The sequence below is a fragment of the Phalacrocorax carbo genome, chromosome 9, assembly GCF_963921805.1.
Source record: "Phalacrocorax carbo chromosome 9, bPhaCar2.1, whole genome shotgun sequence".
Taxonomy (NCBI): Eukaryota; Metazoa; Chordata; class Aves; order Suliformes; family Phalacrocoracidae; genus Phalacrocorax; species Phalacrocorax carbo.
Window position 1 is genome coordinate 31,411,326 of NC_087521.1, and position 19,637 is coordinate 31,430,962.

Consider the following 19,637-nt stretch of genomic DNA (forward strand, 5'->3'; position numbering starts at 1 on the left):
TGTGGCACATACACCCGTGACCCCAAAGAGGCACCACAGCACTCTGAAATCCTACAGGCAGAAATTGGGTTTGCTGCAGGGGCAGAAGCCACACAGCAAAACAACCCAAACTGCCTCTTCTCCCAAGCAAAACAGCAGGTCACTGGGGTGTGGGGCAACTCCTGCATCCCAGCCAGACAGGGGCATTTTACTACTGAGCACCCTCCTTATGGCAATAGGTGGGATATCAGACTCAGCCTACCCTCACCACCAAGGGTCCATCCAGCAAGGCTCAGGGAAAGTTTAAAAGGAGTAAGTAAAACCTTACCTGTGCAGTGTGGCAAAAGAGGGCAAAACCCTTTCCCAATGATCCTATCTACCCTATAGGTAGATAATGGCAGATAGAAGAGTATAAAAGTTTTTTTAAAAAACCTGTTTCTCCAGCCAGCTGTGTGTAGGGGTCTGCCCTGGAAGAAGTGTGCCACTCCCAGACTTGGGAAAAGGGGCTGAACAAGACGAGCTTTTCAGGAAAGCCAGATCAGTGCCAATGGCTGCACTGAAGTTACCAGCACAACACTGGCTTAGCTCAGCCCCAGCACCCAGCCTGGGCTTTGCTCAGCACCTTTATCCAAGAGGAAACCTCCTTAGACAATAAATTTTCATCTGTGCCTCTCACCTGTGTCTATGTCCACACAACACAACTACCATGGATGCCACCACTGCTCCCGAGAGCCTCATGCTCATGCCACAATGACCCCTGTGTGAGCGGTTGTTCACTCCAGCCCATGCCTCATCCTAATGCTGAAGGTGACTCAAAGTCTCAGCCAATGCCGGAAACAAGGCAAGATGCTGTGGGGACACATTCAGTCTGGCAGCATCTGAAGCTCCTGGGCAATCCCGTTCCCTTGTGATCTGGAAGATGGGTGCCCCACACATGTCATATCTGGCCATGTCGCGTGGTGGTAGGACCCATCAAGCTCCCTTCCCTCTGGTTGCCTCAGGGTCTCCGTGAAGGTCCTGCAGAGCAGCACGCACCATGCTTAGGTTTCTTCCCTCTTACACCGTGAGAATGGAGGCACACTTCTTTTGGCATTCAGCTGATCAATATCTCATCCAGATTTTAACAAACCGAGTCTTGGCAAGCCCAAGTCCCAGCTAACATACATCAACACAACAGCCTCAAACCAGTCACTCCATTGACTTTGAGCATCTGGTTGTATCTGGTGCTCAGTATGCACTGACATGCATGTGCACGCACACAGCTCCGCTTATCTTTGCAGTCTGAGAAAAGATCAGTCACGGCCATATACTTATTTCAAATTATCTCTGAAGCTCTGCTTCTTTTATTGAGAAGTCAAATGAACTCAAACTAATTTCAGATTTGAATTTTCTAGGACAATAGGAAGGCACTGGAATTTAATTGATTTTGATTACCTGCCTTATTATTATGCTGCCAGTAGCGATAGTTCAGGTTGGTGTAATTTTAAATTTACTGTGAGATGAATCTGACATTTCTCTGCTGCTGAATAGGGAGCTTGTGCAATTCTTCAGCTCTTCACAAAGATGTCATAATTAATTCAGTAATATCACTTCTGTAAGTGGAGATAGAAAAGGAAGACACAGAAGCACCTACTCTGTGTCTAAGGGCTGAATGAACGACAGGCTTAGTTACTCCAGTCTTCCTGAAACTGACTGTATTTTTTTTAACATTCAACACAATTTCTGCTCCAATTTCTGCCTGTCAGCACACAAGCAGGACTTATTAGCCGGCAATAATTTACAGCGAAAAAGGTCAGCTAATCTTTCCACAGCTGGCTCCAAGAAGCATTTCCATCCTCTGATCAGCAAATTCTTCTGCAATCCAAGTCTAGCTGCTTTTCTTTATCCCTTTTCTGAGGGGGTAGAGAGTGCAGGGAATCAGATCCCCTGCCAGTATAAACCATCATTGCTCTGCTGCCTGAACAGGACCTCCAGCAAGATGAACATCAGATGCCCTGTCCCGCCTCACTCCACCCCATCCCATCCCAACCCAACCCTTTCCTCTTGTCATGGGAGCACGAGAGATCACCTCCCCTCCCTGTCTGAGGAGGAGTTTTTCCCTCGGCCAGGGATGCCCGGTTGGGAATCACTGCCCTGCTGAAATGCACAATGTTTTAATGCAATGGAAATAAAACAGAACTGTGAACTGGGACCAAAGTCTCTGTTGACAGTGATATTATTTTAAAAGATAAGACTTTAAGTGTGCACTGCACAAGTTAAAACCTGGACAGGCAGACAATAGAAGAGTAGTTTTCTCTTTTTTTTAAGTCTTTTGGAAGCAAGATTGCCTAGCATAGTCAGTGCTATAATAAATATACGTTTTTAAATGGTTTAGAGCAATTGGGAATATACAAACCCAGAACATTAGCATTTACTTTACTTCAACTGCCTCACAGAATTAGAAAAAATCAGTTCTTTCATTTCAAAGCAGTTACATCTCCTCAAGCCAACTGTTAAAGAAAAATGAATTAAATTAATGTGCCCTTTTGAATTTAAGCACCAAACATTCAGAAGATGTGTGTATAAAAGCACCAGCGCTCCCAGGCAGCATTTACCTACACACATGCTGTATTTCTAAACACAGCACGCAGACGGCATTTTCAAAAGATAAAACGTACCTGAAATGTTTAGCATTCGTACCTGAACCACCAGGCAGTTTCAGGTGTGAGGAGTTACATCCTGGACCAATTTTTATCCCTGGCCTGGCCCACTCACCTGCCTCCGACAGACATAGACCCTTCAAAGCCTTCCCCAGCTGTCAGCTTGTCACAGCAAATGGAGACAAGTAGCTCCAGTTTCTGAACCCTGTTCACGCCTCCCAGCGGATGACCAACCTCGGCGGGACTGGATGACTTGGGAGGCTAATCCTGCCTGCGTCTAAATGCGGCCTCTGCATTTCATCCTAAAAGACCAGCTCTTTCTCCTTCTGATTCTCCTGTACTACAACTCTATTCTGCTTTCTCTTCCAATTCCTTGTATGACACAAGTTGTCAGTATTTTAAAACCTGTTAATTTTTTGTGACCTTATTGCATTTAAAAAAAACTTCAGAAAATGTCAGAAACAAGCTGGGGAAGAGCAGAACTAATGAAGCCTGTTTTCCTACACATTTGTGCTCTTTATCCCCTATCACCAACAACCAAATTCCACCACGCCCCCCTGGACACCTCCAGCTCAACCAGAGACAGCCCAAGAGGCAGCACACACTGTGGCTACTCTGGAGCTGCACGCCATCAGGATGGACCAGCTGACTGACCCCTGGCCATCAAACCTACTTGTTTTTGCCCCTCTGTAAATGACCCTCTGCCAGCTGACAAAATTTATAGAAGCATAATTGTCTTTGAGAGAGTTGCCCTTCTTTCAAGTGTGAATGAAATTGGCCAACCTGTTAAAAAATTATGATGGTGGGGGAGAGACTGGCGAGAAGACAGATGGCAGACAGCTCAGCTTCTTTAGCCTCCACTGAGCTGATTGAGAAGTGGGAATGCTTTCACCCTCTCATGAAAAATGATATCACTCTTTCGTTGAAATTCAAAACTTAGTTTCCGAACATTAAAAATGTGACTTTTCCAACTGGTCAAAATTAGGATGACATCAGGGATGTCTTGGCAAAACAATACTTGGTGCTTCGCCAAGGAATGAAGCTGCTCTGAGCAAGGAATTAAAATGTAGCTAGAACAAGATAATCACAACAATAAACCAAAACACAGCCAAGAACCCCCGGGGAGCCCGGCAAGACCCACACGTGCTTGTGCTGAATAGCGGGCTTCCCAGCAAGAGCAGTAACAAGTGGATTGCTACGCCCACCATCGTATTTGCACGGTGGTGTTGTACACCGCGCACACAGAAAGCCTGAGTATTTTACCAACAATTTTACGGGTGGCCTCAGACCAGTCATTTAGGCCAAGCTGGCCAAATCTTGGCACCAATACATATGGCCCTTTCCCTGAGTTCAATGCCAGCAGCTTCACCGTAGCATGTGCCGAGCTTGCATGGGGATACAGGCAAGTCTGCCCGGAGGAATAAAACAAATCCCAGTTTCGTTTGCCCCATGCTGGTGATCAGTCTGAGAAAACCCACCCATTGCAATTGTACTGCAAGCTACTCTGTCAGCATACGGCGGCTGAGGACACCCCACAGGGCATCATGAGGCTGTGGGAACAGCAAAGCAAGTACAGTCTCCCCAGTGGTGCCCAAGTCCTTTAGAGTAATTACTGGCACCCCTTAGGATTTTATTTACATGGGAGAAATAGCGTGGAGTGGGTGGGGGAATTGAGGCCAGGCGATGGGCAGGGTGAATTTTAAGTGGTTTCCAGAAAAATGCATGGGGTGAAACGGTGTCACGACTAATCAGGCCAGGAAAGTGTGGCCCCAGTACTGACTCGGGCCATGCCACTGCCTCGGCAACAGCACCCACCCGAGCTCCCAAACCCCAGAGCACCTCGCAGACGGTGTCTGGTTGTGCAGATTCCCCTCTGCGCCACAAGGAGCTGCCGGGGGAGCTGGCTGCAGCCCAGAGCAAACTCCCAGTCCCTCCTCCGCAGCCAGCCCTGATGCTGAGATCTCCAAAAATGCAAAGTTTCACCAGCACTCCCCCACCGCCTCCCCTCTCAGCTGAGCCTGGTCATCTCACCAATGTTAGTCTTTAGGAAAAGACATTTTTCATCACCAATTTGCACCAAGTAGGGCAAGTTGTTCTGAACTCCCTCGTGTCTCTCTGAGTCTCCCAGTGTACCCCATTTCCCCACTATCTTTCAGATGAAGGGCTCTGGGCTGGGTTTTCCGTGTACCCAGACGTGGCTTGTACCAGCTGCCGTTGCTGAGGCTTCCAGGGACTGAAGCTACCAACCATCGCCAGAAAAAGAAACTCTATTTCTGGTCTGGTCCTGGAAAGCCAGCCCTGCAGATGCCAGCAGGGATTCAGGAATTGTGGTTTCTCATGTCTCCCTCAAAGACAGCACTGCTATTCTGAGAGGAACAAACTACCCCCAGTTCAAAATCACCGATTTGGAAATTTTTTTAGTTTCTGTATTTCTCTGTCTTAATGTAGGCATGGATTACAACTGCGACCTGGCAGAAGTATACCACGTGGGGAGGGAAGGGAGAAGGAAAGGGGGAAGGAAAGGGGGAAGAAAAGGGGGAAGAAAGGGGGAAGAAAGGGGGAAGGAAAGGGGGAAGGAAAGGGGGAAGGAAAGGGGGAAGGAAAGGGGGAAGGAAAGGGGGAAGGAAAGGGGGAAGGAAAGGGGGAAGGAAAGGGGGAAGGAAAGGGGGAAGGAAAGGGGGAAGGAAAAATGGAAAAAGGAAAGGGGAAAGGAAAAAGGATAAAAGAGGAAGCCCTGACCACTTCAGGGCTGCCCAAGTTAAAGCATGTTGTCTTAACAACTGTCCAACAACTTAACAATTGTCCAAATGCCTCTTAAACACTGACAGGCTTGGGGCATCAACCACCTCCCTAGGAAGCCTGGTCCAGCACATGACTACCAAAGGTATGTGCACCAGATAAAGACATGCCCCTCACCACTGCAGTGATGTGCCTGGTGCCCTGTCAGCCCTATTTCAGCCCTCCAGCCCAGCGCCTGAGCTCTTACCTGTTTCCAAGGCAAGATGCATCTACCCTGCGGCCACCCCAACTGCTACGGGGGCATCCCTCCGTGTCCCATTCACACGGCCAGGATGTCAACAAAGCTGGTATCTACACACAGGAGACACACTGTTGACACAGACCTCCACATGCCCTGGTGCCGGTACCAACACATCCATGGACGTATAGAAGAAATTACGGCTGAGGGACCGCCACAGAGTTTGGGGCGAGGGGCTGCACCCCCAGCTCCTGCCAGGGGCTGGATGAGAGATGGGGAACACTAGATATCAAACGCATAGCCAGCACTTTTCCTTCCCCACATAGAGCTGGCTGAAAGGTGGTATACTGAGTGAGGAGGCAGAGATACAGCAGGACATGGGAACCTCTTCAGTCCCCCAAAGCCCCTCAGCAGCCTCTGCCTGCTGCCGCAGGCCCCTCTGTCAGTGCGGATGGACAGGGAGACCAAGGCAGGGGATATTTCCCACTCCTCCCAGTTATGCATTATGCACCGGACACCCGCATCCTTATTCTGAACAAAACACGTCCACCTCTCCTAGATGCATATTCACTCCGTTTTGCCACAAGGCAAACAAAAAGGAAGATACACCAGCTTTGCATGTCTACATGAGCCATCTGCTTCTATTTTATTCATAAAAACCTGTAACAACAGCATTCACCATAACAAAATAAGACCGTTTCTAAGGTGTGGATGGTTGTATGTGTGTGTGGATAATTTCAGCACACAATTCTACAGAAGCTGAGTTTAATGCTTTTTTTCCCGTCAGATATCATCTAGACATTAGTATTCCTAACGCAGCATATAATTAGCGAGAGGCAATATATTGTATGATCATGCAAGTTAGCACTTAAGTAGAATAAAAATGTTTCATTGTCAAGTACATGAAAAGCTAAGAATAAACCCGTACCACTCTTCCTGTTGAATATCCAAACATCTTTTCATCATATTTTTCATCTTTTTTATCACAGTTTTGCACTTCAGATATCTCTTTCGATCACACACGCAGCAAGTGAAGTGATGCTCATATCATTCCGGTGAACTCACCAGTCAATACCAGTCATTTATTAAGTAGATTGAAGGTACACTATTCAGTGCAAATCTTTGAACTTTACAAAAGTGAAAAGGGTATATGAATTTGTTTCTTATAACCTTCACAGTATGAACAACTCTCCTTTTATAGATTTATTTATCATAAAAAATAATACAGCAATAAATTAAAGCTCTAGAATACTTGCTTTTGCACCAACAGAAGTTAGGGACCTGGCATCCTTATTCATTTGTCTGTATTGTTATTATTTGAAGTGATCGATTTATGGATAAGTTTTGTGCTTGTCCATCTCAGGTTGAGAAAGGAGAGCTGAGATCTCTATCGCTCCCCCTCAGCCACAGGGCCGAATTACTCCAAATACCAGCTGGCTCGCTACCTGCCCATGGTCTGTGCTGAGTATATCACGGCAATGATAGAAAAAAAATCTTACAGGGAGATTATTCTGCTACACACCAGGAGGGAGATGCAGTAAGAGGGCTTACAACGCTGTCCTGTGGCAACACACTCCGGCAGCGATGGGTGTCCACCTGCATAGCCAGTGGAGGGGAAGGACTACCGTGTCACGGGGTGTGCGGAGGGAAGAGGAGATGCATGCACACACCTCAGCCGCTGCATCGCCAGTGTCCAGCCGTGAGAGCAGCAGCGAGTCAACAAAACCTGCACCTGCCAGAAATGGTATATCGTTCCAGTCGGGAAAGAAGCCAATACACACTTAAAATAACTTATTATATACAGTATATTTAAATAAACAGTCAAATATACATTGAGCTGTGCTTCATGCAAAATGCCTGGGGGCACTCTACCACAAAACACATTTTAATATATACACCAGTATAAATGCCACACAGTATATTTAAATGCTAAGTCTACCAAATGATTACTTCATTTACTCATCTTGACAAACAAAACTCTCTGCTGGGAAAAAGCCAATGAAGTTACAGCTGAGAACATGGCCCAGCAAGACAAAAACCACAGCAGTGCCAGCAGAGGACTACGGGAGAGATGTGATACTGGTTTAATTGGAAAACTTGTGCTTGAGATGCCACATAGTGACAGCAAGAGATCAGAGGACAGGTTTTATCCTGAGCACCACGGACATAAAATATTGCTACCAGGCATGGACCTGACTTGGAGCAGATCTCTACAGATATTAATGAGAGGATGGGAAATGCGATGATGGAGACAGTGTGACGGAAAAGCACCTGGAAAGTGTTAACGAGACACAACAAGGATGAGGAAAGCTGGCAAAATTATATGAGTTTTCCCAGCTGCTAATGAGGAGAAAAAATTGTGAAGTTCCCCTAAGTCTGAGAAATTAAGGGAGAGGGAAGTATTTGGCACAATAAAATGCCTTCCCTGGAGGTCAAGGTTAATTAATGGTCGTGGGACTCAGGAAAGAATTCAGCTTTTGTCTGAATCCTTCTCATTCTTCGCCCATGGCCAAGATCAGCATTTCATCTCGTTACTCAATGAGATCAGGGGATAGACACCTCCAGAGTATTTGGTATCTGTTTGACGGTCACTCATTACAGTCAGGAGGAAACTCAAGAGCCAGGAGGTGATGTCCTCACTTCCTTGCACCTGCAGCTGCCCCAGGAGATGCGATTTCTGTTAAACTACTTTTGTTAAGAAAACCCAACAATCTGGTTTCCAATTTCCTAAAGAGATGAGCAACTAACAGGTCTGAATGGAGCTTCATAGCTCCCATCTGGCTTTTAGGTTTCTTCTTCAACCTTTCCCAGCCTCAGCTGCCTAACACTCACAGGATGCAGCACGTACAGTGTTTTGTTGTGCAAGACCACAGAGTACCAGAGCCCACCTGCATTGCTGTCAAGCAGCAAAGACTTCCTTCATCAGTGGCACCTTGTAGGATTCGGGTTTTATGTCCCTGTGACAGGCAATACCCAAATCCCATGCAGGTTCCCAAATTAGGATTAAAAATGTCTCAACACTGGGCTTGTATGTGCCTTATACAAGCACTGGGTTTTCCTTGCTCTGTGTGTAAGGACCTCTCTAGTGACAGAGTCTAGAGACAGCTCGGGCTGTTCAGCTCTGCAGCAAGATCTCAAAATTTATTCCCCCATGAGAAACTCAGGAGCAGAGAGGGGGGGAAAAAATCTCACCTTCAGCCTTCTAATTTGGGGGAGCACCACAGGGAAAGCCCAGCCCGCAGGTCTCCTCTTCCACCCTTGTCTGTACAGGTGGCTTGTGTGGAGAAGAGAGAGAATGTAATGCTAGAAGAGATAAATGGTATCTACCAAGTTCTTTATCCAGGCTACAGTATTGACCTATATCTGCTTCATAAAGGTGAAAAAACATGGAGAGCTGTGTGGGTTGAGCGGGAACATCTTCCTGCTGCCAGCTGGCAAACAGCTTGGGGATTACAGCATGAGGATTAATAGCCTTTGTCATTTTGTAAGTGCAGATGCTAACCTTACTCACATGACAGACTGATCTTCTTTGGATTCTGTGCCTGTTTGCTGTTCCAGAAAGATGACCTTGGGCTGCTGTGAGAGACAAAATATTTACACATTCATTTCTTAAGGCCTACAGCGTAGGCTGCAGGAAGACACGAGCTCATTCTGCACTGAAAAGAAAAAAAACAAAACCAAAAAAGCTTTATGTCTTCACCAGATCTGGAGCTAAGGAATCATGCAGAGAAACTGGGTTTCAGCTCAGGCTTGATGCCACTGCAGCCCGGCTGTGCTGCTTTCTGGAGCACAGAGTGAGCAAACTCCCAGCTCTACAGCAGCAGAAGCGCACCAAGAGCCTTCCCTCCCCACCTCCTTCCCGGCCACTGCTTGGGGTTTTCATTTCTCGCACGACAGCTTGTTAAATCTGCACCAGATTCCAAATAAACACCCAAACCAGCTATGCTGAATTATCCTGTATGTCTTTCCAAGCTTTAGGATCTGTCAGCTTCTGGCTGCTTTCATCACAGAAGCAGATCAGCTGGGAGCCAGCATCACTGCCTGGGGTATGAGAATGTATTTGCCTGGGTAGCACATGCTGAAGGGAAAAACCTGCCTCATTCAAAGTGTGAGCTCTTCTACAAACCCTGGCTGCTTTTTTTCCCCCCCAAACCATAGTTACGAACACCACACTTAGTACGTTTTAAATGGAAAGCGGATGCTCCTGCATACTAATTCCTTCAGGATCTGTTGTCCTTTTACAGAGCACAATGCTTATGAAAAAAAGGAAGAAAACAGAGAACAGGTTGTTTCCTCTCTCATTAACTTGGTCCACATTGACGTGAACCGCTGTCACTACTTTGTCATTTTTAAAGTATCACAGCCCAACCAACAAGCTTCGAACTCCACAAGCAGACTAGAGATCGTGGAGGCAAGGTCCTGATAATGAGCATCGTAACCTTAAGACGACCCCTCCAGGAGTCGGCTCCCCTTGCGCCGGGGATAACACGATAGGGAGGGCCATATTCTTTGCTCAGTCCTTCTGTCCACCTTTTGTGCTGAAGGGCAGAAGAGAGCTGAGAGGCAGAGAGATGAAGTGCAGTGATCATACAGATTAAAGATGACAATAAATATGGGAGTGGAAAGAAAGCTCTGCAGGCACACTAGCTCCAAGGTCATCGCCAGCCTCAACTGAAGGAGAAAATGAACTGCCACCAGAGGAAATGCCTGCTCCTCTGCCAAGCTGCCACCTCAGGCTTTATGCTGGAGAAATGATCAATAGCAGCTGGCAGCCTTTGGTTCTGTGCGTCCAAAAACACCTAAAGACATTCATGACTGAAGATCAGTCGACTATGTAAAGCACCAAATAACTTCTCTGGATCTGCAGCTACTAAAAATATATCCAGGTATTGTCCCTGTGCCCCAGGAGCTACACACCCCACGTTACACTGGAAGGCAATCACAGACAAGCCAGGGCGACGGGAGCGAGCAGGCCACAGCAGGGTCCAGGTAATTAAAGACACCGGTAAAAAGGAAACCCAAACAAATCAAACAAAGTAGCAAATCGTCCAGATAAAGCCTTTACAAACGGGCACTTCAGTAAGCTATAGCTGTAGCTCAGTGGGCTAAAAGAGGTACTCAGTTCTGTGGGCATCAGTTGAAAGTCAGCATTATTACAGGGAATATAAACGTGGTGAGATCATTCTGTTCTGTTGTCAATACACATTAAAAACAAAAAATAACATAACGGCACAAAGCCTAGCAGGACAGGGGCGTGCTGGCTGGAGAGAGACCAAGGAAGGAACAGACTGCAGCTAGCTGAATTACGCTGTTCAAGATACAGAGATGTATCCAGAGCACTTGCCCACAATATTCTGGGCTTATGCCAGTGCAGTTAGTTCCTTCCCACACAATGGTTTTGTGGGTTTTCAGGCTTTTTTTTTCCCCCAAGAGAAGAAAATTCAAATAAGCTACACGGGGATTCCAGACAGTGGTGTCAAAATAGGCAGAATTATCTTAGAAAACATGAGTGCATTAGGAAACCTCCGAGCATTAGGACTTGCAAGCACCCAAGCATTCCCAGAACCAGGTCAGCTGTTGCCTTCCCACTTGCTGAATGTCCCACGACTCTTGTCCCCTCCTGGAGCCCCATGGAAGCAGAGGTTGGGCATCAGCACCAGCACCCCCATGGATGGAGGCCAGCAGAGCACAGGACCCCAAGTCTACTGACCACCACCAACTGAGAGCCAAGTGTGAGTCAAGGTTCCCAAGGAATAGAAAACTTTCCAGAAATTTAGGCTTGTCAGCCACTTCCAAAAGAAACAAGGAGTTAAAGCATTGACTGAAAGGGCAGTGGTATTTACATAAGAAAGACCATGAGCACAAGACCAGCCTGTATCAATATTAGCAATGACTAATTCAATCTGTCAATGGGAAGAATTACAGGAGCTCTGGAATACGGGGGAGCTGCTGCAAAGCCTTCATTTCACAGACAGTCAACACCAAAAAGAAAAACAAATTACAAAAGCAACACAAATTCCAAAATACAGCTAGCAAGCATGAGCACCCCCAGCACTGTGTTCATCCCAAGATCCCTAAGTTCCTCCATTGCTTCAGCAGGAACTTAATGAGCCCCACAAATGCACTGCTCAAGGCACAGATGTGCCAACAGGTTTAGCAGCAGCTCCAAAAACCCAGTGGTCCCCTTCCCTCAGCCTTTTTCCCTTCCCTCCAAATTTTCCTGGTAAAACATCAGGCCAAAATGTTGATGCAAGGATGCAGCAACCTGCTTCCATTTAAGAGAAAAGTTTTAACGTGCTCAGATATTCATTTACTCTAACTACGCTGTTTTCACTTGCTTTCCTCTGACTCCCAATACTCTACACTGAAATTATGTATTAAAATTCAATTCCCTTAATGACTGTATCTTCAGAAAAGACCTTGATGTGAAAACGCCATGAAAGTCCAAAACCAGTTCACTTCATTGCTTTGTAAAATGATCTTTTCCAAGAATTTTTTTTAATCACACTATTATAAATCTGGGTTATCTCCAGTTCACTGCTGAAACATATTATCAACTTATACTTTTCCCTTAGCTAATCTTTAAGCATAAGCAACACTTTGCAGTTCAAGAAGTTATGAAGAGAATCTCAAAAAGTTTATTATATGTACACATCCCAGATAACAAAATTACTTGTAAACACTTGTATATACATTTTACGCAGTTCAGGAAAAAAGATGCAGAGATTGGAAAACAACTAAAATCAGCAAATGCACCTTTTGAATTGAGCTGTTTCCTCTGCTTCTTTCCCAGAAGAAAAGTACATAATATAAAAGCATTTCTATTCTGCTGGTTACCACTCAAATGCTCATTTTCTCTCGCATTGGCACTACACCAGCATTAACAGCACAGACAAAAATGTATTTGTTTGCTGAGCTGTATTTGGGTTAGATCCTGCTTTGTGATACAAAGCCCCCGTAGTGCAAAGCAGATATTACGCCAGCTTATCTAGGCAGTGGAGGACAACTCTCCTGCATAGGAAACCCACCAGTCTCAGCAGAAAAATGATGCTCAGACAGTTAAGTGAGAAGAATATATAAAACCACGGCCTGTAGAATAATTGGTGTCACCTGTACCAGAAGCTCTTCTACATGCAGATTGTTCTGTCTGCCTCGCGAGGACAGACAAAACCTGTGCGTATCACACCAAATGATAACCTGTGTGTTCACACCACTGCCCCGCAGGGTCTGGCTAGTCTGGATGTGATGCAAACCAGCACCGAGGTTCAATTTTGGTCAAACAGCCAGTGCCACAATCTGCACTAGTTAGATTTCAACAGCACCGTTGAAGGGAAGGAGATGACTGTGGTGCAGTAGGAGGCAGAATTTGGTGCCACGTCTCAGTAAATGACAAAAACAAAACATGAAGTGATTCAGTACAGACAAACCTTTTCAGCAAAATATTTCCCGTGTCTTGCTGTCATCAGCAGGAATGGGGAAATGCCAGTCCTCTCCTGGAGAGCGTGGGGAACAGGAGACTGGGCAGCTGACAGTATTTGAAGATCTCAGCACCCTACTGCCTACGTACCATCACTACTCTAGATGATTAACATCCTCTGCTGTGTCGCACACAGTATCACAACAGCTAAAAACTGCCAAACTTTCAGTAGTCAAGTAGCAGACTAAGACGTGCCCCCCATCCATCGTCTCCACGACTTCAACTCGCAGAGACAGGAAAAAAGATTAAAAAGGAAAATGACAATGTAGTCCGAAAAGTAACTACAGAAAAGTGTCATCACCTCATCCAGCAAGCCTGCTCCGTGCATTGTTTTCAGTTAGAGGCAGGAAACCTAATACTCTTCTTTGGTGTTAGTTCAGCAGAGCCAGCAGCCCCTCTATAGGGGTCCCCTGGATCCTATCCCTTGCACACAAAAGAGCTCGCCCCGAAGATGAGGTGACATGATCTGGCACCCTCTACTGCTCAGCATGCCAAAATGGTCCCTTTTCAGATCCTGAGGAGATATTATAGGGTAGCATATTTGAAGAATAGCCCTCAGCAGACTGATTTGTGCTTAACAGAACTGCAGAGAAATGACACATCTAAAGCCTTCCCATGTAATGCTCACAGAAATGCTTTTCTGAACGAACCTCACTTTTAAAAAACAAAGTAACACATAGGCAAAACAATGGTGCAGAAAAGAGTGATTCAGGCACAAAGGTGGATGTGCAGCTTGTTCTGGTCTTTTTTGGTATTCGTGATGACAGAAGCCATGAACTTCAAGTAAGCATCTAAACATGCATTGTCTAATTGCAATATAAAACTGATGCTAGTTATCTCCCGTGTAAACCTATGGCAATGCAGGCTAACAAGTGCACAGGATGCCTAACTAAAAAAACTGGTAATGTTTAGTCCTAATATTAATTGTTAGTACAGAAGAACAGTAGTAATGTCGAGGCACTTAAAAGTTGACAGAGAATTCAAGAGTGCTTTTCCATGCTGCCTGAATAATATATAATCCAGTCTACAGTGGTATCAGATACTTATTTCTAGAACTTAGAAACATGAAAATGAAAGGGAGAGACTGTGATCTGCATGCAGGTTAGCCTTTCTGTGAGTGATCTGCGTGTCAAGAATATTTGCAAAACTTCATTAATATAAATAAAGGGAGGGAGGGAAGAGAGTTTTCCCACAAGAAAATGGCATCGAAGTCAGTCTGTGATGATTAAGCCTGTGACAAAATGAACGAGACAATGACCCACAAGAGGATTTTGTAGGTTTTCCCATTCCTTTTCCCTAGTGTTAATTATTTGGATATAGAAAATGCAGGACAACGTGGAAATGCAAGAACTAAACTTGCTTCCCAGGCCTTGTCACCTTCTGTACCCATGACTGCTGACACTGAAAGGTCGGGTTAAAGTGTACGTGACCTGTCAGAGCATGGTGCTTGCATTGGGATAGCTGTTTTCTGCTGATTGAGAACAAGGGAGACAGCCCATAGCCCCAGGACCCACAGGCTGCCCGGGTAACCACTAGGACTCCAGCAGCATGTGCCACCTGCAGACCTGTGTCCCCTTCGATTCCTTCATTTCCTGCCAATGACACTGCTCTTCCTCTCCGCTGCTGTTCTGACCCATAGAAATCCAGCCGATCATCTCTTTGCGCTTCATGCTGCGTCTGTTGAATATGGAGATCATTAGAGTGACGTCGGAGAGCTGGAAGAGGGCAACCTGGAAGATGAAAGTTTCCTTGTAGACGGGGTTGGGTTGTCCTCGACGGATGGAGGTCTTGCAGCGAGACATCTCCTGGCCCACAGAGTTGAGCAGGCAGAGCTTTCCATAGGTGTCTAGGACAAAGAAGAGGAAATAACGTTTGGCACGGGTGGCAGATTAAAAGCCCCAGGCAGTCAAAAAACACCCGAAAAGCTCCAAGTAGAGCAGCTTTGCCTGCAGTGAATAACAGATGAGGGCTGGACTGCTCTCATAGTAAAAGCCAGGGAACAAGGAGAAGCAGGTGAAAGCATCTCTTGGATTTCCTCATATTCCGCTGGAGAGAAGAAGGAAGGAAACTGATGTGTGTTTCAGCCCTATTCTCATGGGGAGAGCAGGAAATCTGGTTCCCAAGCCTAGCAAACCTGCCTAAGACTAACTGAAACTATGAGCATCTCTATGGGTTCTCCACATCAAATGGTGTGTCACCACCTTCCCATCTTCTCCCTCACAACCAAGCCGTGTTGGGGCTGTCTTACCAGGGCTTCCTGCACTTGCCTCTCCACCACTCTACTTTGGAAGAATGCCTCTATGACCTATTATTTGAGAGAGCAAACAAAAAGGGTCCTGAAAAAGAGGGAGAGGAAACCTGCATACACAGTGAAATGATTTGATTCATCTCATCTCAAATGATGAGACCAAGGCCTGTTCCAAATTCTTATCTTAACTTTTCTGGTGGATTCAAGGTCAGTTTTGTTCACTATTTAATTCAATACAAGGAGTAAAAATGCATAGTAGATCCAGGGAGGGGATGATCCAAGTCAGTGTTCCTGTAAATCCACCCCTAAAAGTCTTGCTGCCTCCTGTATTAATTAGTTCACCTCTGTTATGTGGTTGCTATTACTGTGATCCCAGGATGAGCTCTGTGGTCCCAATGCTCCACAGACCCAGCTCAGTGTAAATTTTAACCCCACTCTGCATGTGACAGTAACAGATCACTTGGCTAGAAAAGTCCCCTCCTAACCCCTTCGTAATCCGTGCCTGGGTTTCTGCGAGTGAGTATTATTTCAGAGCGCGCTGAAGATAGGAAATAAATAACAAGCCTCCATCTCTTGTCTACAGCATGTCTATCCTCTTCTGTTCCCGTCTGATGTGCTATTTTACGCACTTATCTACTGAGCAACACAAGGTGTGAAATTACACTTCAGGTGTGAAAACACTTCTGTGTCTCCAAAGCAGGGCTCTCCACTCCTCTCAAACTGTTCCACTGAAAAAGCTGTCAGGAGACTGACAATCAAGGAGCAAATTGTGAGCCTGCACAGCTGTACAGCTATCAAGTTACTGTGGGGAAAGTTCAGCCCAATAATTAGCTGGGGGTGCCAGCTTGGCTCCCAGCGTAACACTGAAGTAGATCTTGCCAACAAAGACCTACTCATTAGACAAAAAAGCAGAGCTCTGACATGAAACAGTTTCCTGACTGTATCTGGGAAGGAAAGAACTGCTTTATCAAGAGGTGGACTAATTCCCACAGTAATATTCAGTGTTGGTGGTGCTCAGGGACTGAAACCCGTGACTACTTCAGACCGATCATAAACACAAAGCCCAAGAGAGGACTCTCTCCTCTAGCTCAACTCAACGAGGAACGATGCAAGACAACTACCAGACAAACTCTTGCAATACTCATAGAGATGTCACTTTGCTTTGCACTGACAAACCATAACATGCACTGAAACATTCCTCATGTGGAAGTCCTGGTTGCTGGTCTGAGGCTGCAGGGAACTCCCTGGAAATAAAAATAAGTGGGGAGTAGGGGTTGTATGGGTTTTTCTAATGTATTCACCCTTTTTTCTGTGAGGAGGAGATTTCAAAAGAGTGAAAAATCTCCGCCGGGCTGATTTTTAAATACAAACAAGCAGCTAATTAGTACAATTCCCTGTTTGAATTTGAGACTTCCTTTCTTTCAAATTGAAAGCTTACGTTTTCTAGATATTTTCCAAACAAATCTCATTCACAGGCAGAAAGCTGGAGGGGCTCATTTCTGCTGACATGCAGGAGAGGTGAGTGCTGAGACGCAGGAATTCATGGTGGTGAGACCCTCTCTATTTGCTCCTGGCCCAACGGCTGTTTTTCTCTAGACGTGTCCCTGGTGCCAAATCGCTTTCCCCACTACCCTCTGAGAACTGCTTTGCTGAAGGTGAGGGCATTTGATTGGGATCACTGTAGGGGTGGGAACAGTCAGCAAGGGCAGAGCTGGGACATGAAGCAACACTGGAAAGGTCCTGCCCCTGAACCCCTTGGCAACTCCTGGGAGGGTTTCCCTGGGTGTGCTGGGGCAGGGGGTGGGCTGAACAGAGCAGCAGTATGCAGCCAAGAACTGCCACAAACACCCTCACTGCTATCCCACCTGAGCTAGGCAATGTGCAACATAACTAACAGCAAATGAAATACTTTTTTAGCTTATTTTCCCATACTTCTTTAGGGAAAAGTCACCCACCAATGCCTATACATGGTTTTCTGAGAAGATGGGGAGAGGGCTGAGGTCCAGATTTTCCTCTCAGTAAACCTTGCTATCATCTTTCCTTCTGACTGCCACCACTATTGGCAGCTCAGGTGGGATACATCACACCTAAACCATGGTTTAGGCAGTCCCCTACAGAGACAACCAAGTTATAGTCAATACTATCAAAGCATCAGATGATATAATTCAGCAACGATCTAGTAGACAAAGCTACCATTACAGATGATTTAGGTTTTAACACTAAAGCAAGTGACACAGCTAAAACACCTCATAGGATACTGTTTCAGGATCTCCTAGTTAATTTTCCAGGCCATGAATGGATTAATTTCTTGCAGCCATAAACTCTAGGATGTCAAATCCCTGACTCAGGCCTCAACTTTTGCAACTGAGCAGTAATATAGCTGGTTTTAAAGAAAGCCGAGCATCACACACAACCAATGACTTAAACCCAACAGAGATCAATGTCAAAAAATTAGGCTTTTTCTTTAATACACATCAGATCTGTTACATTATTCTGTACAAGGCTGGTGGGGATTCTGTAGGCATCATCTGGATTAGGCAAGAATGTGCAGGCTGGACTGAGACTACGCTCAGGGCAGAGCTAATACTAGGACCCCTATTCATCCCCACGTAAACACAGGCACAAAACCAGTGCAAGTGACAACTAAATCAGACTACTAATTCTTCTCAAAATTATTCCACTGGGTGTATTTTACCAGCTAAAAGAATCAAGCTTGCCTGAACAGAAATAAAAGAGTAGGTGTGGATAATATATTTAGCATCTGAAATTTGCTTTGCAGAGCTGGTACGTATGAGGCTGGGCCGTTATTCTGCTTCACTAACTACATTTTAAGATTGTTTAAGATTGGTTTGCCCTTACTGCATTGTGCTCCTTGCAGCTTCTTTTTAGATGTTCCATCAGGAAACACTTCCTAGTTCTCCTTGTGGTCCAGTCTCGTCCTCTGAGATGGAAAGCTTTCCCCTTCGGTTGGCTTTGCCAAAGAAAATCCACCCCCGGATACACGGTGAAATTAGTGGAACTACAGCAAGGATGAACTTGAAAATTTACTGAGGAATGTATGTGTGTGAGCATCTATTCATTATGAAGGCAACATTTTCCATCTAACTACATGCTCAGATTCAGTAATGGCCTCATTACTGTGGTATCTCAGCACTTTACACTCTTCAGAGTATTTACTTTCATGCCACTTCTGTCAGGCACAAAAGGAGAAGAGAGATTAAGGTTTACATTCTTTAAAATGCCTAAGTGCTCACCTTCTATTTAGGCACCTATCTCACCGACATGAAGAAGAGCAAGACCTCTTAATATCTGGGGGTGTCTGAGACTACAGCTTGCCCAGAAGTCTGTGAAGAAACAGGAACAAAGTCTAATTTTGCTGAGACCAATTTTAACACTGCATCCACCAGGCTCTCCTTTCCATATAGGCTTTGGAATAGAAGTTCTTGCTAGAGATGATTTTTACTCTAAATTCATCTTTCATCTCTGTCATGAGTGGACTGAACAATGGTCACGTATATACACAATATCAACACCTCTGCATTTAATACCACAGTGAAAAGCACTAAATCAAGGAATGCTTTAAGAAGCCAGACACATTTTGGGCTGGCGCTGCATAATCTTACTCCAGGGATTTGGCCAAACCTCTCCTCATGCAGACAGTTCTGTCACCATCAACACTGCCCCAACCATAAAACACCTCTTGAGAGCTCATCTGCAAAGGCAATCAGTTTATCCATGATTCTTCTAATGACCCATTTCTGTCATCATCCTTCTAAGGGAACTAACTGATAATGACAACTCAGGGGAATAATCAACTATAATTTATACATTCCTGTTTTTGGAGCAGGGACCATAGTGTGCATTCTGCTTTCATTTACCCTAAGCTCTACCATTATTAATAAAGCTGACCCGTGAACAAAAACACTGCAGTACAAAAGCATCCAACCCCCTGCTTGAATTTATATTTAGAAAGGAAATAAACAACCAAAGACTCCTGACCCCTCAGGTCTGTGGACTGCAGCGTACAACACAGTGCTGTATGAACTTCCCCACCTGTGCTCCAGGCAAGCTAGCTCATTTCCAAAAGCAGTATAACCATGTCAGCATGCTGCAATCCAGATTAACAACACCCTCAGCAAAATAAAGCCTTGGGCCTAGGGCTTAATTTCACCCAGCTGTCATGTCCACACTCTTGGCCTATGTAATGAACGGCAGCATTGCATGGCAAAGCAGCCCCAGAGCTCAGCTCTGCGGTACTCTATTCAGCACAGCTCAAGGTAGTATCTCTGAGACGCAGAAGACCATTGCTCCATTAGC

At 45.5% G+C, this 19,637-nt stretch overlaps 1 protein-coding gene across 2 annotated transcripts in view; it reads right to left on the reverse strand.

Annotated features, from left to right (window-relative positions):
- Positions 1-6,216: 6,216 nt before the first annotated feature.
- The window catches only part of SYT16 (synaptotagmin 16), a 50,286-nt gene continuing 36,865 nt past the window's right edge, over positions 6,217-19,637 (reverse strand). For both annotated transcript variants that reach the window (XM_064460970.1, XM_064460969.1), the window contains exon 5: positions 6,217-14,918. In XM_064460970.1, coding sequence (XP_064317040.1) covers positions 14,605-14,918 — 314 coding nt within the window. In that variant the 3' untranslated portion in view covers positions 6,217-14,604. The remainder of the gene's footprint in view (positions 14,919-19,637) is intronic.